At 41.5% G+C, this 25,730-nt stretch overlaps 1 protein-coding gene across 4 annotated transcripts in view; it reads left to right on the top strand.

Moving 5' to 3' along the window:
- CNKSR2 (connector enhancer of kinase suppressor of Ras 2) overlaps positions 1-25,730 on the top strand; it is a 376,791-nt gene that overhangs the window by 256,318 nt on the left and 94,743 nt on the right. For all 4 annotated transcript variants that reach the window (XM_048862811.2, XM_048862821.2, XM_048862830.2 and 1 more), the window contains 2 exons: positions 20,952-21,000; positions 21,774-21,946. In XM_048862811.2, coding sequence (XP_048718768.1) covers positions 20,952-21,000; positions 21,774-21,946 — 222 coding nt within the window. The remainder of the gene's footprint in view (positions 1-20,951; positions 21,001-21,773; positions 21,947-25,730) is intronic.

Genomic DNA, 25,730 nt, shown 5'->3' on the forward strand with positions numbered 1-25,730 from the left:
TCACTGGAATGAACTACACAAGATTTCCAACCGTGGAGAATCAGGTCCATTGTCTATGTTGTATGGTTTGTGAAATTATATAGAAGTTAGTACATAATAAAATATTAATAACAAAAGTACTGAAAATGTAATTTAATGAATTGGGTAACATTCAGACTTTAAGGTCCATTGTTTTGTGCCTTTCCTGTGTACGCAAACACTTTGGCAAATCAGCACAATGTTTTTTAAATGAGCAAGTTTTTCTAAGCACTGCTCCTGGGATGCTTTGAAGATTGTTCAGTCTGAGTCCCAGCAGCATTATCAGTACTCCCAGTGCTACACAACTCTCATGCCCACAGTAGCCACAACCCTGCAAGCTATCAATCAGCACTGCAGGTGGTTTCGTGCCTGCACTGTCAGGAGAATAACTCTATTTATTTATTTATTTTTATTTTTGCACTGGTGGGGTTGGGGAGAGGAGTGTGTGAGCATCTGCCCGCACTAGGAAAGAGGATATTGGCTTTTGCTTTGTTGCCTAGTATCCTAGCTTGTGACTCAGCCGATCCATTTCTGCTCTTGTATTTGTGAAAAATGTAAATATAGATTAAACATCAGAAAATGATACTGTTTTTATATGCCAATAATTTCCTTTTGTCCCCTTTTCAAATATTCATCTTTGCTCTGACACTAACTCTAACCAGATGCAAAGAGTCCTGTGGCACCTTATAGACGAACAGATGTATTAGAGCATAAGCATCCGACAAAGTGAGTATTCACCCACGAAAGCTTGTGCTCCAATATGTCTGTTAGTCTATAAGGTGCCACAGGACTCTTTGCTGCTTTTACAGATTCAGACTAACACGGCTACCCCTCTGATACTTGTAACCAGATGGGATTTCTGACTCTAGGGAATTTAGAATTTAGAATGGCTCTCAGTACTGTAACTCAGGGATCACTAGTGCAAGCTTATGATTGAAAAAAAATATTCATGTTACCTTTCTCCACACTCTGAGATGTTCTGTTTCACTTCGCACTTAAAGGAGATTCCATTAGGCTCACAGAAGGCAATGTGCTTTGTATCCTGGAATGACCAGTTCTTTTACCAAGCCTTAAATCATGGGAAAAGAAAAATGGTGTGATATGACTTTTAAATATATTTATAATGGATGAGTTACAGATACTAAAATGTTCTTTCCCTCATTTCCCTGTGGAAACTTTCCCTGCATATTTTCTTGGGTCAAGGACTACCTGACTTCAGCACTGATGTGTGCAGCTATTATTAGAGCTATTCCTGGTGATATGATGCAGTGATAAAGAAGCACAAAGCACCACTTGCTGGAAATGTCGTTTTAGTCCTGAAGGGTATGAATTCAGTGAAATCTCCAACTCTTGGAACTAATTATAAGGACACATATTTGGTAACTTAACCAGTAGATAGAGGTTCTCTCATGATGAATGGTACAAAGAAATTTGACCAGCTGTACAAACAACAAGGTTGTGTTGAAATTTTCTTCTTCAGAAGATGAGCAAGAGAACAGTACGCTAATTGTAAATGTCCTCTCCATCAGATCCTTTGGTATAAGTCTGCCTTTCTAAGAGGCTACTCCATGCTGATTGCCTAGTCCATCAAAGTATATTATAAACTCCTTCCTCATAACTCTAGAAAACTTTTGATTCATGTTAAAATGGGAGCACGGTCTTGCAAATAAGTCCATTAGTATATTTCCTCTGTATTGCTGCTTGTTTTCACCAGAAACTTGATTTAGTTTTGGAAGTCAGAGCAGATGCTTTGTATTGCCTGTCTTATTCATATAGCTTATATTCCAAAGTGTTTAAGGGAGAGTCGTTTACAAAGATGTATTGTCTGGCATTCAAAACACTACAGCAAAATTCTGCCCTCATTACTGTGTAGGGTGACCAGACAGCAAATGTGAAAAATCGGGATGGGGTTTGGGGTAATAGGAGCCTATATAAGAAAAAGACCCCAAAATCGGGACTGTCCCTACAAAATCAGGACATCTGGTCACCCTATTACTGTGGCACAGACAGGTACAAGGGGAATGGCAACCCCCAAACACAGTGCATGCAGGCTGAATGGTGGCTGAGAGAGATCTGGCTGGGGTAACATGCCCAGCAACATTCCTTGCTGCTGCAGAAGATGTATACACTCCTGTCATAAACACCAACTAGCATCTGTAGCGTGTGTGCAGGAAACTCGTGGCCTGGCTTTGTCCACAGACCCCAAGATTCTTCTGACTGTGGTAAATGATTGAACCATTCTCACTCACTCTCTCCGCCCCAATGGCTCTTTAATTATAAGAGTCATAGGGCCAGAGAGAATGACTCTGCAGCCTGGTGGCCAGGGCCCCAGGGTCCAATCCCCTGCTCCAGGGATCCTTTATTTATACATGATGGAACAGCATCAAAAGGAGAGAGGCCCACATCAGAATATCCCATACCTCAGTGGTTAGACTAGTCTCCTGGGAGGTGAGAGACCCCTATTCGTATCCTTTCTCCCCATCAGGCAGAGCAGAGATCTGAATCCAGGGCTCCCAGATAAGTGCTCTAACCAATGGCCTAATGGGCACCATCCATCCCGTGTTTTGATGGGACCCAATCTGGTAGATGGCATCTGACCACACCAACCAAATCAGGCCCAGTGTGTGTCTTAGATGCTCCAAACCCAGTTCCTGGACTGCTCTTGGCCTTAGCCAGGAGATAGGCATCCACACGCCAAGAGAAACAGCAGTGCACATGCCCAGAAGTAGAAACTTAGGTGCCTGGAGAAATTCTACAGCAGACATTTTAGGCAACAAGTGAGTTTAGGTGCTTGTAGGGTTAGGCAATAGCCAAGTGGATCGCAGTGCTATAAAACTGGGACTTAGGTTCTGGAGCTCTGTCTGTAAAGCAGCAAAATACTTAAACACATGTTTAACTTTAAGCATGCAAGTCATCCTATTGAATTCAATGTTTCATAGATTCATAGATATTTAGGTCAGAAGGGACCATTATGATCATCTAGTCTGACTTCCTGCACAGCGCAGGCCACAGAATTTCACCCACCACTCCTGCAAAAAACCTCACACCTATATCTGTGCTATTGAAGTCCTCAACTCGTAGTTTAAAGACTTCAAGGAGCAGAGAATCCTCCAGCAACTGACCCGTGCCCCATGCTACAGAGTAAGGCGAAAAATCTCCAGGGCCTCTTCCAATCTGCCCTGGAGGAAAATTCCTTCCCAACCCCAAATATGGCGATCAGCTAAACCTTGAGCATATGGGCAAGATTCATCAGCCAGATACTACAGAAAATTCTTTCCTGGGTAACTCAGATCCCACCCCATCTAATATCCCATCACAGGCCATTGGGCCTATTTACCATGAATATTTAATTACCAAAACCATGTTATCCCATCATACCATCTCCTCCATAAACTTATTGAGTTTAATCTTAAAGCCAGATAGATCTTTTGCCCCCACTGCTTCCCTTGGAAGGCTATTCCAAAACTTCACTCCTCTGATGGTTAGAAACCTTCGTCTAATTTCAAGTCTAAACTTCCCGATGGCCAGTTTATATCCATTTGTTCTTGTGTCCACATTGGTACTGAGCTTAAATAATTCCTCTCCCTCTCCGGTATTTATCCCTCTGATATATTTATAGAGAGCAATCATATCTCCCCTCAACCTTCTTTTAGTTAGGCTAAACAAGCCAAGCTCCTCGAGTCTCCTTTCATAAGACAAGTTTTCCATTCCTCGGATCATCCTAGTAGCCCTTCTCTGTACCTGTTCCAGTTTGAATTCATCCTTCTTAAACATGGGAGACCAGAACTGCACGCAGTATTCCAGGTGAGATCTCACCAGTGCCTTGTATAACGGTACTAAAACCTCCTTATCCCTACTGGAAATACCTCTCCTGATGCATCCCAAGACCGCATTAGCTTTTTTCACAGCCATATCACATTGGCGGCTCATAGTCATCCTATGATCAACCAATACTCCAAGGTCCTTCTTCTCCTCCATTACTTCTAATGGATGCGTCCCTAACTTATAACTAAAAGTCTTGTTATTAATCCCTAAATGCATGACCTTACGCTTCTCACTATTAAATTTCATCCTATTACTATTACTCCAGTTTACAAGGTCATCCAGATCCTCCTGTAGGATATCCCTGTTCTTCTCTAAATTGGCAATACCTCCCAGCTTTGTATCATCCGCAAACTTTATTAGAACACTCCCACTTTTTGTGCCGAGGTCAGTAATAAAAAGTTTAAATAAGATTGGTCCCAAAACCGATCCTTGAGGAACTCCACTGGCAACCCCCCTCCAGCCTGACAGTTCACCTTTCAGTAGGACCCATTGTAGTCTCCCCTTTAACCAATTCTTTATCCACCTTTCAATTTTCCTATTAATCCCCATCTTATCCAATTTAACTAATAATTCCCCATGTGGAATTATTAGTTAAACGCCTTACTGAAATCTAGGTAAATTAGATCCACTGCGTTTCCTTTGTCTAAAAAATCTGTTACTTTCTCAAAGAAGGAGATCAGGTTGGTTTGGCACGATCTACCTTTTGTAAACCCATGTTGTATTTTGTCCCATTTACCATTGACTTCAATGTCTTTACCTTCTCCTTCAAAATTTTTTCCAAGACCTTGCATACTACAGATGTCAAACTAACAGGCCTATAATTACCCGGATCACATTTTTTCCCTTTCTTAAAAATAGGAACTATGTTAGCAATTCTCCAATCGTGTGGTACAACCCCTGAATTTACAGATTCATTAAAAATTCTTGCTAATGGGCTTGCAATTTCATGTGCCAATTCCTTTAATATTCTTGGATGAAGATTATCTGGGCCCCCTGATTTAGTCCCATTAAGCTGTTCGAGTTTCGCTTCTACCTCAAATATGGTAATGTCTACCTCCATATTCCTCATTCCCATAATGCTACCATTATCCTAAGATTCTCTTTAGTCTTCTTAAAGACTGGGGCAAAGTATTTGTTTAGATATTGGGCCATGCCTAGATTATCCTTGACCTCCACTCCATCCTCAGTGTTTAGCTGTCCCACTTCTTCTTTCTTTGTTTTCTTCTTATTTATATGGCTATAGAGCCTTTTACTATTGTTTTTAATTCCCTTTGCAAGGTCCAACTCTACTTGACTTTTAGCCTGTCTCACTTTATCCCTACATGTTCTGACCTCAATAAGGTAGCTTTCCTTGCTGATCCCTCCCTTCTTCCACTCCCTGTATGCTTTCTGCTTTTTCTTAATCACCTCTCTGAGATGCTTGCTCATCCAGCTTGGTCTACAACTCCTGCCTATGAATTTTTTCCCCTTTCTTGGGATGCAGGCTTCCGATAGCTTCTGCAGCTTTGATTTAAAATAATCCCAGGCCTCCTCTACCTTTAGATCCATAAATTCTTCAGTCCAATCCACTTCCCTAACTAATTTCCTTAATTTTTGAAAGTCAGCCCTTTTGAAATCAAAAATCCTAGTTGCAGATTTATTTTTGTTAATCCTTCCATTCAGTTTGAACTGAATTAGCTCATGATCACTTGAGCCAAAATTATCCCCTACAACCATTTCTTCTATGAGGTCCTCACTACTCACCAAAACCAAATCTAAAATGGCATCCCCTCTAGTCAGTTCAGCAACTACTTGATGAAGGAATCCATCAGCTGTCACATCTGGGAAAATCTGAGCCCTATTATTATTACTAGCACTCGACCTCCAGTCTATATCTGGGAAGTTAAAGTCTCCCATGATGACACAGTTTCCATTAGTATTTACTTTATTAAAAACATTAAAGAGGGCTCTATCCATATCCAAATTAGATCCTGGCGGTCTATAGCACACTCCAAGCACTATCCCAGGGGAGACTCTAATGGTTTTCTTCCCCAGTGTAATTTTTGCCCAGATGGACTCAGTCTTATCCATTTCATCGCTTCTTATTTCTTTACATTCTACCTCATCACTGATACTCCATCAAAGGTACTCCACCACCTTTACCTTTATTTCTGTCTTTCCCAAACAGCACATACCCTTCAATACCTGTAGTCCAGTCATGACTACTATTCCACCATGTTTCTGTTATCCCTATAATATCTGGTTTCACTTCCTGCACCAGTAGCTCTAGTTCCTCCATTTTGTTACCTAGGCTCCTCGCATTCGTGTACAAACATCTTAATTTTTGCTGTTTGGCCTCACTCACATTCTGTACCCTAATAGGCACGGTCATTCTACAGCCAGTATAACCTGTTAGACTGGTATCTACACTGCCCTTCCTCCTACCCACGGCTGTATCCTCTCTTACTTGGTTTTCTTTCCTCTCAATGCTAAAATCCGGCGTGGAGATTACCTGGACATCTCCCAACCATCTCCCCCAAATTCCTAGTTTAAAGTTCTCTTAATCAGTTGTGCCAGCCTCCATCCTAGAAGTCTATTTCCTTCCCTACTCAGATGAAGTCCATCCCGAGAGAACTGTCCTCTGTCCATGAATGCCTCCCAGTGGCCATACATCCCAAACCCTCCTTATAGCACCACTGCCTAAGCCATCTGTTAATAGTCATCATCTTCTCACACCTTTGTTGCCCTTCTCTAGGAACAGGCAGAATCCCACTAAAGATCACCTGAGCCTCTATTTCCTTAAGCGTCTTCCCCAGCCTAGCATAGTCTCCCTTAATACTTTCCAGCAAGAATCTAGCCATATCATTTGTTCCCACATGAAGGATAATTAGGGGATTCTTTCCTGCTCCCTTTAGAATCCTTTTCAACCTCAGGTCTACATCCCATATCTTAGCACCTGAAAGACAGCACACCCTCCTATTCTCTGGATCAGCTCTGGTTACAGGCCTGTCTATTCTTCTCAGTAAAGAGTCCCCAATCACATAGACCTGCCTTTTCCTGGTGACGGTGCTATTCTCCAGCCTGTCCCCTGTTCCCTCTGGCTGCAAATTCTTTCCATTCCTATTCTCCCTTGTAATCCTCTTTAACCCATCCTGTATCCTCCTGGAGCTCATATTTGGTGTAGTCTCCATTAACTCTTCCCCTTTTCCTATAGGACTAGCTGCTCTTCTCTTTTTCCTTGCCCTTCCACCTTCAGTGACTACCTGCTGAGCCCCTTCTTCATTTTCCAACTCTGCAAACCTATTCTTGAGCTCTATTTCTCCTTCACTAGCCCCTCTTTTCCTCTGCCTGGTTCTTTTAGTCACATGCTTCCACTGACCACTTTCCTCACCCAGTGTCTCCTCAGAATTCCCCAGTCCTGCTTCCGTCTGCAAGTCTGAGCTTTTCCCTTCAGATACCTCATGTCTTTGCTCCATAATCTGCTCAAACCCCTTCCTAAACTCAACCAGACTTTCCACCTGCATCTCCAAACCTCAGATCTTTTCCTCCATCAGCTCTATCAAATGGCATTTCATACAAACAAAACTCTGACCAGGTGCCACCTCCAGGATCATGTACATACCACAGCTTCCACATCCAGTCATCTTCATTGTGTCTTCCGCTAATGTTAATAATATAAAATGAGAAAATATTTAGTATTTTCACTTCAGCTTTTAATATTTACACACTATACAAATTAAAATTGTGATATCACACACATACAATATATCACTGAATATTCAGTCTAAACATGATTAAACATTTCCCTCTCTTCACCAAAGAATAAATATAATAGATTTTAAATCCCTGGTGACTATTTTGTGTTTTCCTGCACAAGGAATTTTTGCACTAGTGTAGCTACACTGATTTAGCTTTTGAAACCAGGGAAGCTACACTGCTATGCAAATCATTCTTTCCACTGGTGCAGCTGCATCAGGGTACCTGCCTTAGTGCAGAAATTTCTACTGTAGTCAAGCCCTTAGAAGCCATCTCTTCAAATACCATCACCCCGTAAAGAGAGAGAGAGAGAGGGAGGGAGGAAAAGCTTCTAGAATGTCTTAGATATGGCTTCAGTAGTAAAAGTTCCCTGAAAGTTCCAAATAAATTTCTGTTAATGGTTAAACTTCTTCATTCCCTCCACATAGCACTAAAAAAACCTTTTAATTATCATTTTCTGCAGAAATTCTTTGATTCAAAGAATGTACATAAAGTTACATTTTAAAATTATAATAGTGTAGAATTCCACCTAAATAAATTCTACTAATCAGTTGGCTATTTTTTCAGTTGTAGTCTATAATTCCCGAGTTAGAAGCAATTCAGTCAAAGTGAAGAATTCTTTTCTTCTCTTTCTTTTCTGAGTTCCCACATGCTGCCAGTCACAACTCCAAAACACTAGGGACAGGCTAACCAAGAAAGTAAACAAGCCCAAATCCTATTAGTAAATAAAAAAAAATTACTTGCAAATATTTGTGTGTCTAGAACTTCCTCCCCTTTTGCCACACTGTTTTTCATAGCCTCTTTTATTCACTAACTCGTGAACATTCTAGAGAGGTAGTATTTATTCATCAGAATGTGTTTAGGAAGCAGACATCATAAAAACAAGCATGAATAATGTTCATGTTTTCATTCTCACTAGGAGAGCTCCAGCAGCTGTTTTGTAAGGAGAAGCATTTTGCCATATCATAGAATCTCAGGGTTGGAAGGGACCTCAGGAGATCATCTAGTCCAACCTCCTGCTCAAAGCAGGACCAATCCCCAATTTTTGCCCCAGATTTCTAAATGGCCCCCTCAAGGATTGAACTCACAACCCTGGGTTTAGCAGGCCAATGCTCAAGGGAGTTGGAAAGAGAAATAAAAATAAAACTTTTTAAAAAATCAGCACTAGGGAGGTGGTGTGGAGAAAATTGATTTCAGCCACCACCAAGTAAGGTTGAATAGGGCTATCTAGTCTGGCAGCACTTCACAGTTAGGGATTAACCTGGTCATCCATCTGTGTGCTGGAGGGCAGCCAGGCCGTGAAGAGAGGAGAATAACTACACTGGAGCACACCCCCCCGGCACCGCCTGGTAGGGTAGTATCAGACATATATGCTGTGCTATGCGTTTAGAAGACAATCTGAGGAGCTGGAGAGACCAGTGGCGGGAGTGGCAAGCAGCAGTTGCACCACACAAAGAAAGCAGCACTACAGCAGCAGCCAGTAGTTTCCTCCATGCTGACATCAACAAAGTTCTGGTGCTGGGTCTGTGCATGCACGCCCGTCAGAGAACAAAGAGCACGAAGACAGCATACTCCATGGCAGTATGCAAATACTGGAGGTACGTGTCACAGGTCAAGACAACTGCACCTGGATTCCCCCTCAGTGATTCAGCAAGAGCACCCACTCTCAGGCTGTTGTCTCTCCGGGTGGGGGGAGACACGTCCCTCTCCCTTCTGACTGGGGTATTCCCAGGCCCCTTCATTGTGTAATTCCTAGCACAGACAGATTGCCCTCGAACACCTGCTTGCTTTCTCTTCAGAGATGGATAACTGCATAACTGCTACAGTTATAAGTTACCACATAGCTCTTTCGAAGCAAGCCTACTTTATTCTTACGGTACAAAGCATCACAGAGAAAATATAGTAAACACAATAAAAGAACCTACACACATGCTAATAAGTTTAGCAGATTTCATCCTAACTCTCAAATGGGATTTGGCAGGTGCAGCCTTTTAATACCCCACCCTAGGGGCATCCTTGCAAGTTCATTGGAGCTTCAGTTCAGAACAAGTACACAGACTTATGAGGCCTCTGTAGACCAAATCCTTCCATTTCTCCCTTAGGGATTGGGCCCTCTGTATACCACAGTTCCTGTCCATTTGCTGGATCAGGAAGAAGGCCCTAAATTAGTTTAAAAATGAGATTTTATCCAAAAGTCTTTCCTTTGTCTCTTGGTCTCTAGAGAATCCAGTTTGAACGTGTATGTACATATCTCCTGGGGGGATGTAAGTGGCTACAAAGGCTGATCCTGGAGGAAGTCCATTAGCATCTCCCCTGCCTATTAGAGAAGGTACATACAGTGCCACAATAACATATACAGTTACATTTTAATACAATGTACCCCAAACTTGGTAACCCTAATTCAGTAAGGTTTAATTTAACTCAGTAAAGTTTATCTTAATTCCATAAAGTTTGTTTAGGATAGTAACAGGATACTGTCAGGCTGTCACAACGTGAACAAGCTCTGATGAAAAATGTCTCCTCATGGTGCCAAGTTAGTCCCATTGAAATGGGTGACTAGTTATTTTCTGGTTTGAGTCTTTTCTGTCTGACTTACATTAAAATAGTAATTTATAACTTGTTGTCATTGGTTAAAATAAAGTTGATCAGTATAATATTTTAGTATAATATTTTAGTGCTAAAGTATGTGCTTTAACCCCACTGAAGTTAAGCAAATGAATAAATGTTTTGTTGAATGAAAGCATTAAATCTGTTCATGATGATATGAGAATAGTCATATATTAGTCCTACTCTCAGCTGCACACATTTGCATTGCAACTAAGTAATTAGAATCTGTCTTCAATGTATAGTGTTTAATTTAAGATTGGAAGATAACTAAAGAATATGATGCTTATCTCTAGTTTTAAGTGCCTCAAAGGTTAATTGCTTTATTGCCCTACAGTAACTATGCTTACAAAATTTTCAGTGCATATCATTCACTCCTGCTATATAGAAATATCAGTATATTGAAGATTTTTGAAATCTAGTGAGATGTAGAAGATTTGACAATTAAAAATTGTAAATAATTTTTGTGAAAGAGAGTGAGAAAGAGTTGGGACAGTGTGCTTTCACCAATAAATGTGTATAGTTAAATGTAATGTGTGATCCATTTTAAAGATTCTGAATATAAAAACTGTGACTTTTTTTAAATTGGAAAAATCAAACCATGCGATATAATTATCAGGGGAACTATACTGATGTTTGTTTAGTTTATTTGAATGTCAGGCACTACTATCTTAAGTACAGCGTGCATCTGGGACAAAACTAAAAGGGAAAATGTTTCATTAAAAAGAATTATTTTGATTTTTTTCTGCTATTAATGCAAACCAAGTTCGGCATAGACCAAACCATCCCCAGTATTGTCAAATTTCAAACGAATTAGCTTTTAACACTGACTATTTCTGAGAAACCAATATTAAACAAACTGCCAGTTAGTAATTTTGCAAATTAACTACTAAGGAGAAACAGCTGCATAAGAATTTCTACAGTTAGAGGCCAATCCTGGTAGTCTATAGATTCAATGATGCAGATTCAGGCCCCTAATGCATTTTAGTTTGAATTATCCTGAGGGTATGTCTACACTACGAAATTAGGTCGAATTTATAGAAGTCGGTTTTTTAGAAATCGGTTTTATATATTCGAGTGTGTGTGTCCCCACAGAAAATGCTCTAAGTGCATTAAGTGCATTAACTCGGCGGAGCGCTTCCACAGTACCGAGGCAAGCGTCGACTTCCGGAGCGTTGCACTGTGGGTAGCTATCCCACAGTTCCCGCAGTCTCCGCTGCCCATTGGAATTCTGGGTTGAGATCCCAATGCCTGATGGGGCTAAAACATTGTCGCGGGTGGTTCTGGGTACATATCGTCAGCCCCCCGTTCCCTCCCTCCCCCCATGAAAGCAAGGGCAGACAATCATTTCGCGCCTTTTTTCCTGAGTTACCTGTGCAGACGCCATACCATGGCAAGCATGGAGCCCGCTCAGGTAACCGTCACCCTATGTCTCCTGGGTGCTGGCAGACGCGGTACGGCATTGCTACACAGTAGCAGCAACCCCTTGCCTTGTGGCAGCAGATGGTACAGTACGACTGGTAGCCGTCATCGTCATGTCTGAGGTGCTCCTGGTCGCCTCTGTGAGGTCGATCAGGAGCGCCTGGGCAGACATGGGCACAGGGACTAAATTTGGAGTGACTTGACCAGGTCATTCTCTTTAGTCCTGCAGTCAGTCCTATTGAACCGTCTTATGGTGAGCGGGCAGGCGATACGGACTGCTAGCAGTCGTACTGTACCATCTTCTGCCGAGCAGCCATGAGATGTGGATGGCATGCAGTCCTTCTGCACCGTCTGCTGCCAGCCAAAGATGTAAAAGATAGATGGAGTGGATCAAAACAAGAAATAGACCAGATTTGTTTTGTACTCATTTGCTTCCCCCCCTCCCCTGTCTAGGGGACTCATTCTTCTAGATCACACTGCAGTCACTTACAGAGAAGGTGCAGCGAGGTAAATCTAGCCATGTATCAATCAGAGGCCAGGCTAACCTTCTTGTTCCAATAAGGACAATAACTTAGGTGCACCATTTCTTATTGGAACCCTCCGTGAAGTCCTGCCTGAAATACTCCTTGATGTAAAGCCACCCCCTTTGTTGATTTTAGCTCCCTGAAGCCAACCCTGTAAGCGCCCCTCCCAGCGTCAGAGCAATGGCAAACAATCGGGCATCTGAGAGTGCTGTCCAGAGCAGTCTCAATGGAGCACTCTGATGGGGCTAAAACATTGTCGCGGGTGGTTCTGGGTAAGTGTCGTCAGGCCCCCGTTCCCTCCCTCCCTCCGTGAAAGCAAGGGCAGACAATCATTTCGCACCTTTTTTCCTGAGTTACCTGTGCAGACGCCATACCACGGCAAGCATGGAGCCAGCTCAGGTAACCATCACCCTATGTCTCCTGGGTACGGCTTTGCTGCACAGTAGCAGCAACCCATTGCCTTCTGGCAGCAGACGGTGCAATACGACTGGTAGTCGTCCTCGTCGTGTCCGAGGTGCTCCTGGCCACGTCGGCTGGGAGCGCCTGGGCAGACATGGGCGCAGGGACTAAATTTGGAGTGACTTGACCAGGTCATTCTCTTTAGTCCTGCAGTCAGTCCTATTGAACCGTCTTATGGTGAGCGGGCAGGCGATACGGACTGCTAGCAGTCGTACTGTACCATCTTCTGCCAGGCAGGCAAGAGATGAGGATTGCTAGCAGTCGTATTGTACCATCTTATGCCAGGCAGGCAAGAGATGAAGATGGCTAGCAGTCGTACTGTACCATCTTCTGCCGAGCAGCCATGAGATGTGGATGGCATGCAGTCCTTCTGCTCCGTCTGCTGCCAGCCAAAGATGTAAAAGATAGATGGAGTGGGTCAGAACAAGAAATAGACCAGATTTGTTTTGTACTCATTTGCCTCCTCCCCTGTCTAGATCACACTGCAGTCACTCACAGAGAAGGTGCAGCGAGGTAAATCTAGCCATGTATCAATCAGAGGCCAGGCTAACCTCCTTGTTCCAATAACAACGATAACTTAGGTGCACCATTTCTTATTGGAACCCTCCGTGCAGTCCTGCCTGAAATACTCCTTGATGTACAGGCACACCCTTTGTTGATTTTAGCTCCCTGAAGCCAACCCTGTAAGCCGTGTCGTCAGTCGCCCCTCCCTCCGTCAGAGCAACGGCAGACAATCGTTCCGCGCCTTTTTTCTGTGCGGACGCCATACCAAGGCAAGCATGGAGGCCGCTCAGCTCACTTTGGCAATTAGGAGCACATTAACCACCACACGCATTATCCAGCAGTATATGCAGCACCAGAACATGGCAACGCGATACCGGGCGAGGAGGCGACGTCAGCGCGGTCCCGTGAGTGATCAGGACATGGACACAGATTTCTCTGAAAGCATGGGCCCTGACAATGCATGCATCATGGTGCTAATGGGGCAGGTTCATGCTGTGGAACGCCAATTCTGGGCTCGGGAAACAAGCACAGACTGGTGGGACCGCATAGTGTTGCAGGTCTGGGACGATTCCCAGTGGCTGCGAAACTTTCGCATGCGTAGGGGCACTTTCATGGAACTTTGTGACTTGCTTTCCCCTGCCCTGAAGCGCATGAATACCAAGATGAGAGCAGCCCTCACAGTTGAGAAGCGAGTGGCGATAGCCCTGTGGAAGCTTGCAACGCCAGACAGCTACCCGTCAGTTGGGAATCAATTTGGAGTGGGCAAATCTACTGTGGGGGCTGCTGTGATGCAAGTAGATCAATCCATGCAATCAAAGATCTGCTGATATCAAGGGTAGTGACCCTGGGAAATGTGCAGGTCATAGTGGATGGCTTTGCTGCAATGGGATTCCCTAACTGTGGTGGGGCTATAGACGGAACCCATATCCCTATCTTGGCACCGGAGCACCAAGCCGCCGAGTACATAAACCGCAAGGGGTACTTTTCGATAGTGCTGCAAGCTCTGGTGGATCACAAGGGACGTTTCACCAACATCAACGTGGGATGGCCGGGAAAGGTGCATGATGCTCGCATCTTCAGGAACTCTGGTCTGTTTCAAAAGCTGCAGGAAGGGACTTTATTCCCAGACCAGAAAATAACTGTTGGGGATGTTGAAATGCCTATATGTATCCTTGGGGACCCAGCCTACCCCTTAATGCCATGGCTCATGAAGCCGTACACAGGCAGCCTGGACAGTAGTCAGGAGCTGTTCAACTACAGGCTGAGCAAGTGCAGAATGGTGGTAGAATGTGCATTTGGACGTTTAAAGGCGCGCTGGCGCAGTTTACTGACTCGCTTAGACCTCAGCAAAACCAATATTCCCACTGTTATTACTGCTTGCTGTGTGCTCCACAATATCTGTGAGAGTAAGGGGGAGACGTTTATGGCGGGGTGGGAGGTTGAGGCAAATCGCCTGGCTGCTGGTTACGCGCAGCCAGACACCAGGGCGGTTAGAAGAGCACAGGAGGGTGCGGTACGCATCAGAGAAGCTTTGAAAACCAGTTTCATGACTGGCCAGGCTACGGTGTGAAAGTTCTCTTTGTTCCTCCTTGATGAAACCCCCCGCCCCTTGGTTCACTCTACTTCCCTGTAAGCTAACCACCCGCCCCTCCTCCCTTCAATCACCGCTTGCAGAGGCAATAAAGTCATTGTTGCTTCACATTCATGCATTCTTTATTCATTCATCACACAAATAGGGGGATGACTACCAAGGTAGCCCAGGAGGGGTGGTGGAGGAGGGAAGGAAAATGCCACACAGCACTTTAAGCACAGCACTTTAAAAGTTTACAACTTTAAAATTTATTGAATGACAGCCTTCTTTTTTTTGGGCAATCCTCTGTGGTGGAGTGGCTGGTTGGCCGGAGGCCCCCCCACCGCGTTCTTGGGCGTCTGGGTGTGGAGACTATGGAACTTGGGGAGGAGGGCGGTTGGTTACAGAGGGGCAGCAGTGGCAGTCTGTGCTCCAGCTGCCTTTGCTGCAGCTCAACCATACACTGGAGCATACTGGTTTGGTCCTGCAGCAGCCTCAGCATTGAATCCTGCCTCCTCTCATCACGCTGCCGCCACATTTGAGCTTCAGCCCTGTCTTCAGCCCGCCACTTACTCTCTTCAGCCCGCCACTTACTCTCTTCAGCCCTCCACCTCTCCTCCCGGTCATTTTGTGCTTTCCTGCACTCTGACATTATTTGCCTCCACGCATTCGTCTGTGCTCTGTCAGTGTGGGAGGACAGCATGAGCTCGGAGAACATTTCATCGTGAGTGCGTTTTTTTTTCTTTCTAAGCTTCACTAGCCTCTGGGAAGGAGAAGATCCTGTGATCATTGAAACACATGCAGCTGGTGGAGAAAAAAAAAGGGACAGCGGTATTTAAAAAGACACATTTTATAAAACAGTCGCTACACTCTTTCAGGGTAAACCTTGCTGTTAACATTACATACATAGCACATGTGCTTTCGTTACAAGGTCGCATTTTGCCTCCTCCCACCGCGTGACTACCCCCTCAACCTTCTCCCCTCCCTGTGGCTAACAGCGGGGAACATTTCTGTTTAGCCACAGGCAAACAGCCCAGCAGGAATGGGCTCCTCTGAGTGTCCCCTGAAGAAAAGCACTCTATTTCAACCAGGTGACCATGAATTATATCTCACTCTCCTGAGGATAACACAGAGAGATAAAGAACGGATTTTGGTTGAATGCCAGCAAACATACACTGCAATGCTTTGTTCTACAGTGATTCCCGAGTACGTGTTACTGGCCTGGAGTGGTAAAGTGTCCTACCATGAAGGACGAAATAAGGCTGCCCTCCCCAGAAACCTTTTGCAAAGGCTTTAGGACTACATCTAGGAGAACCGCAAATGCCAGGGCAAAGTAATCCTTTCACATGCTTGCTTTTAAACCATGTATAGCATTTTAAAAGGTACACTCACCAGAGGTCCCTTCTCCGCCTGCTGGGTCCAGGAGGCAGCCTTGGGTGGGTTCGGGGGGTACTGGCTCCAGGTCTAGGGTGAGAAACAGTTCCTGGCTGTCGGGAAAACCGGTTTCTCCACTTGCTTGCTGTGAGCTATCTACAACCTCCTCCTCCTCATCATCTTCTTCGTCCCCAAAACCTGCTTCCGTATTGCCTCCATCTCCATTGAAGGAGTCAAACAACACGGCTGGGGTAGTGGTGGCTGAACCCCCTAAAATGGCATGCAGCTCATCATAGAAGCGGCATGTTTGGGGCTCTGACCCAGAGCGGCTGTTCGCCTCTCTGGTTTTCTGGTAGGCTTGCCTCAGCTCCTTCAGTTTCACGCGGCACTGCTTCGGGTCCCTGTTATGGCCTCTGTCCTTCATGCCCTGGGAGATTTTCAGAAAGGTTTTGGCATTTCGAAAACTGGAACGGAGTTCTGATAGCACGGATTCCTCTCCCCAAACAGCGATCAGATCCCGTACCTCCCGTTCGGTCCATGCTGGAGCTCTTTTGCGATTCTGGGACTCCATCATGGTCACCTGTGCTGATGAGCTCTGCATGGTCACCTGCAGCTTGCCACGCTGGCCAAACAGGAAATGAGATTCAAAAGTTCGCGGTTCTTTTCCTGTCTACCTGGCCAGTGCATCTGAGTTGAGAGCGCTGTCCAGAGCGGTCAGAATGGAGCACTCTGGGATAGCTCCCGGAGGCCAATACCATCGAATTGTGTCCACAGTACCCCAAATTCGAGCCGGCAACGTCGATTTAAGCGCTAATCCACTTGTCAGGGTGGAGTAAGGAAATCGATTTTAAGAGCCCTTTAAGTCGAAATAAAGGGCTTCATTGTGTGGACGGGTGCAGGTTTAAATCGATTTAACGCTGCTAAATTCGACCTAAAGTCCTAGTGTAGACCAGGGCTGAGATGGTTAAATGCCTTAGAAAGAAAACACCACATTTCTATGAGCTCTGTCTTTAATACTCTTAAAATAGGTGTGTTTTAGTGGCCGCAGTTGCAATGGAAACGATATAATTTAAGATACTTTTTTATAGTTTATGGTTGATGCTCTGGTTTGGGCATGTGTATCATTCAGGCACTTTAGTGTTTGGTATATTACTAAAACACGAGACATTGACTCCATTCAAATAAATGAGATATAGGATAATGGAGGGAATTTTCAGTGTAATTGTGACATGAAGTGAAGTGGCCCTGCTTTTGGAATGAGAAGTTTTGCTAATTGAAGTTGTGGTATGTAGCATATCGTTCAGAACATGAATAAACAGTTGGAACCTTTTCCATTAGCAGCTATTTCTACTTGAGTTGATGTACCCTTTGTGTCATATGTACAGTGGCAGTACCGTTTCTATTCTATCAGTTATGTTGAATAACTAATAAGTAAGGTTCAGATTCTGTCATGGGTATTTTTAGTAAAAGTCATGGACAGTAAACAAAAATTCACAGAAGCCCATGACCTGTTGCTGACTTTTACTGAAAATATGGGGGCTCTGGCCCCAGGCGGCTTCTCCAGCCCCACCGCTGTGGCAGGGGCTGAAGCCAAAGAAGTCACGGAGGTTCATTAAAGTTATGGAATCAGTGACCTTCACGACAAACTCATATCCCTCACTAACTGTCTTTCTAAAGTGGGTTTTAGCCCATGAAAGCTTATGCCCAAATAAATGCGTTAGTCTCTAAGGTGCCACAAGTACTCCTCGTTGTTTTTGCTGATTCAGACTAACACGGCTACCACTCTGAAACCTGTCTTTCTTTTGTGTGTGAAACCAGGTTCCTTTTTAATTTCAGTATTGTTCTCAAAATGCGTAACAGAGATGAATTCTTGAAAGCTGGGGCCAGTCATCTATTTAAATATAGTAGGTGAAACTTAAAGGTGTATTGAAATCAATACTCTACTTTGTAGCTCATTAAAAATATTTCGGTATCCAGTCTGATAAGCCATTGATTAATAGAATTTTGCAGCAAAATATGAGTTTGATGGTGTGCTATGGGTTGCTTTTGCTGAATTCATAGGATTTAACGTTTTACCTTGTTATGTGTGTGGCATGTTCCAGACCTAAATAGAAAAGGAGAAAAACAATTTCAGGACAGCGTGGAAAAACAATATCTAATAATTGGTGAGGAGCTGCAGTTAGCCAGTTGATGGCATTTAGCAGCATCATGGGAGTCTAGTAATCACTGTGTCACCATGCAGCACCAACAGAGTAAATAAAGAAACAAAACACTTTGTGAACTTGACCCTCACACACGTTTTTGGAATCATACATCCTGTGAGTATGCGGTTGAGTCATTAGGTCTATTTACACATACTGTTCTAGGAAAATGTCATCTCCAAGGTGAAACTGGAGCCAGTTTTGTTCTGCATAGAACCAGTCAAACAAATTAAAAACCTAAAATCTAAATAAGAAGGTAAGTTAAGGCCTGATCCAAAGCCCATTGAAGTCAATTGAAAGGCTCCCATTGACTTTAATGGGCTTTGGACCAGGCCCTTAATTATTATCTCATTGAAAGTGCTAATTCAGAACACTGAATTGTAATAAAACCTTCCTGCTTTTCAGTACAATATATTATAGACAAAAATGGCTATTTACTTAAATTATTTTGAGGTGACAAAGATCAATACCCCTTCGCTAACATCTCCTCCAAAAACACCAAAATTCAGCAAGATGGAAACTCATTTCTGCAGAACACACTTAGATTATACATTCACACCAGAAGCACTTTTATAGGTTGTGTTTAAAAAACAAAACACCTTTTTTAAGGTATTAAGTACCACTTAGGAGAAAATAAGCAAAACTTCTCCCTTCCAGTTTAGGTGAATTAATGATGAAAACACTTAATACAGAAAAGTCAAATGAAATAAAACAGTGGGTTTTTTGCACTGACAGCTCTTAAGGAATTTTTTTTAAATTCTGTATCAAACTGTCTACACTGAATTAAAGTAAGATTTGCAAAATTGCCTAAATGACTTAGAAATACAAGTCACTTACGCACTTCAGAACATCTCACCCTAAATCTTTCCTTCTAGAGAAATACAGACATATTTAGGCCTATATAAATAGACTCATTGAACTTGATTCAGAATTGGAATTGGTTGCCTTTGATGAGGCTTTGCTAGCTGGGCCCAGTGGAGTAGCACCATTAGAGGAAGGAAAGGGACTAGACACAGTCAATCAGGAGAAGTTGTCCCCACACTTACCACCAAAGGCAGGATGATTTCAAGCAGGGCCCTATGGATTTTTTCCAACATGAAACTCCCGTTATATAATCACTCTTTCAGTCTCCTATATCACCCCACCCAGTCCCATATACTCTGATGCTATCTAGGATCAGACAGGGTGGAGATAGGGATGATTGGCCTTCCCCAGTGCATTTTCAGGCATCAGGGTCCAGGCCAGCTGCTTAGTTTCATGATGTTACTGTTAATTATTGTGGCAATGTTGTTATATGGATTTAATTTGCTGTTTGAGAATTTGTCAGAACTTCATAGGAGGAAACCCCTTGGACATGGAGACGGGTTGTCCTTTTCCCATAATGTGAACGTGTGAGCTAAGTCATGACGTATATGCAAGAAGTGAGAAAGAGAAGTTGGGTGTGGAATGGACCTTAAAATAAAGAGAGCTTTGTAACATCACACCCCACCCTGCTGTGGGAAGGTTTGTCTTATTAAGTAGAAGCAGGCTTTAACCCTGTGGGGCCATTAGTATTTTAACTTTGATTTATTTGTAACTAGTAAGACTAGCAGATGCCTGAAACCTTTGATTTTGATATTGGCTAAATAAAAGTTGAGGTGAGCGGTATTTACACTCAGACTCTCTTCTGTGAATTTTATTGCTGCTACCAACAATATATTAAGCTAAAATACAAGGCAACTAACACTAAAGTGGTGCATGTTTTTTATGATTATGATTATTATTATTATATTTTTCACTCACTGAATAATGGACATTTATTGGATTTGAGTCTTATTGCAGACGTGACCCTGTAGTATAGCTTTTTATCAGTGAGGCCCTAAATACAGAGATAATTCAATTCTGACCTTATTTCTATGCCAATACTTAAAACTGTTTGGGTGTGTCGGCTCTTGGTTACTAGGTTCAGTCAGGACCAGGTAAAGGACATAACTTTGTAAGTCAAGGGTCTTTAGTTGTGGAGCTGTCTCAATCTTCCATATCTTTTGGGACATGATAATAATAAGACTCATTTATTTCAGCAGATTTCTCCCTGAGTTTTGTTTTTGGACCCCTTCCTTTTTTTTTTCAATTTTTATCTCTCTCTCCCCATTCCCCTTTGTTTATTAATACATAATACAAAATAGTATAGCAGTCAAAAATTCAAATACTGAAGGCATCTACAAGCAAATCTGCCAACTCCCAGCCAAATCTTTCTAGCACCAGCCGAAAAATATTTTTCATAGTTTCATAAGGCATTGAAATAAAAAAAAAAAAGCAAACACATACACTAAAATCAGAAATTAAGATCAGCTATCCAGTGGACCACCAAACAGAACTAAAGGACTTCCCCCACAGGAACACTACCACTCTAAATGTGTGAAAAATGTCCTATTAACACAAAACATAGTGAAAAAAATAAAGCCTGTTTCTGAGAGAAACTTTAGTTCTAGTTGGTGAGTTGATTTTATTGTGCTGTATTGTTTTCCTTCAAGCGTTCATGAAAGTCTGAAATAAAATTGTATTTTTCCACTTGTGCTAGAAATCTGCCGAGGACATTTTTTAGATTTCGCATAGTAATGCTTTTGGTGTTCAAAGTTTTGATTGCTATTTTTATAAGAATTTAGGAAGGGTCTGGAACACACTAAGTACACTGTTAGTTTTTCACTGCTTTTCTGTGTCTTCATTTGCTTACAGACCTTTCAGCAGTCTTCTCTACAGCAGAAAACTAAAAAGAAAAACAAAGGTAAGCATTAAATGGGTACTTTTTGAAGTGATGGTAAAAAACAGAAATGTGAATATTACTGTTTAAAATATTGTAGTATTTTACAGGTTGCAGTTTGTTAGCCTGAACCAAATTTATAGTCATCAGTTATCCATATGACAGAACTATCCAACCAGGATTAACAGCCCTTCTCTGATTCAGCACATCTTAACTGTATTCAACATTCTGTTTTACAGAGGTCTGAGCATGTTACTGAATTGCACTATGCAGGGTTTTGTGGGTCTTTCGAATGTTAGTAAAGCTGTACTTTTCAAAGTATTATCCAATATAAACCTATTTTAATCTTTTTAATATATATTTTTAAGCAGCCCTGCCTGTATGTACATTCGTGTGTAGCTATTTGTGTGTTTACATATGTTGCCATGAAATGAACTATCAGGATGTACACAAACATATGTACCCACATAACACTGTATTTATATATCTTGTCCTCCTTTCCTATAGAATCCGTCTTGTTGCCTTCATTTATTGCATTTTGTCTTGTGCTCAGATTATAATATCTGTAAGATAAGAGAATATATGTACTTTTTTCTTTTGCCATGCACACATTTTGTTGCTTGATTAAAAAGAAATAATAATAATGACAAAGAAATTATTATTGAAATGTTTCTGTTAAGTTTGTAAAGATGGATCAGATTTTTAGACAAATTTAGCATTTTGTGTTTGATTGATTAAATGCATAATGTGAAGCCTTTCACGTATACTCATTTCAATTTAACTATTTGCATTTTTAGCTCCAATTCCTGGTAAGAGCAAAAGACGGATTTCCTGTAAAGATCTGGGCCGTGGGGACTGCGAGGGCTGGCTTTGGAAAAAGAAAGATGCCAAGAGTTATTTCTCCCAGAAATGGAAAAAATATTGGTTTGTTCTGAAGGATACTTCTCTATACTGGTATATCAATGAGGAGGTAAGAAATAGGCCCATTCGTTGCTCATCCTGTCTAATGCTAATAAGTCTTATACTGTTTTGTTGTCATAATTAGATGGAAGGTCAAATACCATCCTGAAAACAGGTGAGTGATTTTATTCACCCAAATAAACTTACTTAAATCAGTAAGATTACTTGTATGACTAAAGTCACTCATATGCATTAGAGTTTGCAGGATTTGCCCTTTAAGGTTTTTTTTTTTTTTGGAACATAAGGAAGAATGTAACTACTCACCTCTATATTTCCATACCGTTAATAGCGTGTAATAAAGTCATCATTCTCTCTTGACAACAAAACACTAATTTAGAAGAGCAAATCTAGAGTCATTTGTCCCTGTCATGATAACTGAGACTACATTATAGCCATAATTTATGTTGCATTTGGGGGTACCTTATTTAATTGTAATAAGGAATCTGTGGTATTACTAAAATCCACTGTAGTTATGCAAAACGGTCTCAAATTGTGTTCTCTTTTGATACATTGTATCTAATTTGGATTATCGTTTTGAGTCCTTAATTATATACTGATGATGTTGGAAGAGCATCATTAAGCTGCCTAAGACCCTGATCCTGAAAGGGTCCCTCATTTATCTAATTTATTTGCTTCTTTGGAAGAATAATTGTTTTTTAAATCCCTTTTTGGTGGAATGGACTCTTTGCCAGTTGTGTGAAAGATCAGAATTTCTTTTAGAAAATCCAACTTTTTTCTTAATGGAACTCTTTTTAGGAAACTGAGATAATTTTAAACTCTGATAGACTCTCATGCAGTAAAATATATTTACACCATGTGTCTGAATTAGAGCTGTCAAGCGATTAAAAAACAATAATAGAATACTATTTATATAAATATTTTTGGATGTTTTCCACATTTTCAAATATATTGATTTCAATTACAACACAGAATATAAAGTGTACAGTGCTCACAAGTCCACTCGGTCCTACTTCTTGTTCAGCCAATCATTCAGACAAACAAGTTTGTTTACATTTTCAGGAGATAATGCTGCCCGCTTCTTGTTTACAGTGTCACCTGAAAGTTCGAACAGGCGTTCACATGGCACTGTTGTAGCTGGTGTTGCATGATATTTACATGCCAGATGCACTAAAGATTCATATGTCCCTTCATGCTTCAACCACCATTCCAGAGGACATGCATCCATGCTGATGATGGGTTCTGCTCGATAACGATCCAAAGCAGTGCAGACCCAACACATGTTCATTTTCATCATCTGAGTCAGATGCCACTAGCAGAAGGTTGATTTTCTTTTTGGGTAGTTCGGGTTCTGTAGTTTCCAAATCAGTATGTTGCTCTTTTAAGACTTCTGAAAGCATGCTCCACACCCTGTCCCAATGAGATTTTGGAAGGCACTTCAGATTCTTAAATCTTGGGTCAAGTGCTATAGGTATCTTTAGAAATCTCATATTGGTACCTTCTTCGAGTTTTGTCAAATCTGCAGTGAAAGTGTTCTTAAAACATACATGCTGGGTCATCATCCGAGACTGCTGTAACATGAAATATATGGCAGAATGCAGGTAAAACATAGAGCAGGAGACATACAATTCTCCCCCAAGGAGTTCAGTCCCAAAATAATTAACTCATTATTTTTTTAACGAGCATCATCAGCACGGAAGCATGTCTTCTAGAATGGTGGCCAAAACATGAAGGGACATACAAATTATTAGCAGATCTGGCATGTAAATACCTTGCAACATAGGCTACAGAAATCCCATGCAAATATCTGTTCCCACTTTCAGGTGACATTGTAAATAAGAAGCGGGCTGCATTATCTCCCATAAATGTAAACAAACTTGTTTCTCGTAGATGTTGGCTGAATAAGAAGTAGGAGTGAATGGACTTGTAGGCTTTAAAGTTTTACATTGTTTTGTTTTTGAGTACAGTTATATAACAAAAAAAATCTACATTTGTAAGTTGCACTTTCACGATAAAGAGATTGCATTACAGTACTTGTATGAGGTGAATTGAAAAATACGATTTCTTTTGTTTATCATTTTTACAGTGCAAATATTTGTAATAAAAATAATCTAAAGTGAGTACTGTACACTTTGTATTCTGTGTTGTAATTGAAATCAATATATTTGAAAATGTAGAAAAACATCCAAAATATTTAATACATTTCGATTGGTATTCTGTTGTTTAATAGCGCGAGTAAAACTGCGTTTAATCATGATTAATTTTTTTAATCGTGATTAATTTTTTTGAGTTAATTCCATGAGTTAACTGCGATTAATCAATAGCCCTAGTCTGAATAGTTCCAATTCCTCATCAACGTGTGAGTTCTCAACACTCTGGGGCAGACTTTTTTGTTTATTACTTCATAGAATAATAGAATATCAGGGTTGGAAGGGACCTCAGGAGATCATCTAGTCCAACCCACTGCTCAAAGCAGGACCAATCCCCAATTTTTGCCCCAGATCCCTAAATGGTCCCCTCAAAGATTGAACTCACAACCCTGGGTTTAGCAGGCTAATGCTCAAACCACCGAGCTATCCCTCCTGCCATACTTGTCTGTATGATGCTTAGTCCTGGGAGGCATTTTGGACATTTAGATTATTCTTGTTATTTAAGACCATTGTGGTTCCAAAGTGTGGTATCTTACTATAAAAAATAAAGAACAAGAATAAGCAATGTGTTCTTTCTTTTGATGTGTAAATATGCTCCTGTGACTAAGATAACTTTACTTTTTCCTCCAAGAAAAGAATGTGCTTAAAGATATCCAGCATTGCAGGATCTGTCCTTTCCATACTTTCCTTCCAAATTATTTCAGTTCTACTTTTCTCTGTACATCTGTGCCTTTAAAAATAAAATAAAAATAAATAAAAAGCCATATAGAAGGACATTTAGAATATTAAAAATAATTTTTTGGAATATCTTTAGTTCTTACATTGAAAATTATTTTAAGGGCTCATCATCAGAGAGCGTACTAGATTGTATGCTCCTTATAATGGCGACCTGATAGCTTCTATTTGTCTGTAAGATTTTATGTATAGTCATAATGCTATGTTATAATGTTATAAATGTTGTTAATAATAAGACCAACCACGTTTATTATTATACTGTCCTATAGCAATGGAGAAATAAAGGCACCTCAAAGTAATACAGACTCTATGAATCTATTTGAAGTCCCTTTGAGTCCCTTTCTAGTTGGTTTTCTTGCACCAGGATGGAAAAGAGGCAGTTTACTGAATTTAAATGAATACATTCTGTATTCCTGGGAATACCTGTTCCTGTTGTCTTGAGAGAGAGAGAAATTACAGTGTCAAATGATTAAACAAAGGCTTGTTGCATGCTTATGCACTGGTGAATGGTACACTTTTAGAAAAAGGAGAAAGATGTGTGATGTATGTGCTTCTGAAGACATTGCTACAAAAGCATTTTACATAAAGATTGTGTTCCATGATGCCAGAAATCCTTATAAAGAAAAGGAGTACTTGTGGCACCTTAGAGACTAACCAATTTATTTGAGCATGAGCTTTCGTGAGCCACAGCTCACTTCATCAGATGTTTACCGTGGAAACTGCAGCAGACTTCTGATGAAGTGAGCTGTGGCTCACGAAAGCTCATGCTCAAATAAATTGGTTAGTCTCTAAGGTGCCACAAGTACTCCTTTTCTTTTTGCGAATACAGACTAACACGGCTGTTCCTCTGAAAGAAATCCTTATGTATTTTTCCCCCTTTTGGAGAGGTTGTGAATATCTAATATAATTTAATGGGAGCAATGACAGAGAAAATCTATGAAGCTGGAGCAA

This window comes from Caretta caretta, chromosome 1 (genome assembly GCF_965140235.1).
Source record: "Caretta caretta isolate rCarCar2 chromosome 1, rCarCar1.hap1, whole genome shotgun sequence".
NCBI classification, from domain to species: Eukaryota; Metazoa; Chordata; order Testudines; family Cheloniidae; genus Caretta; species Caretta caretta.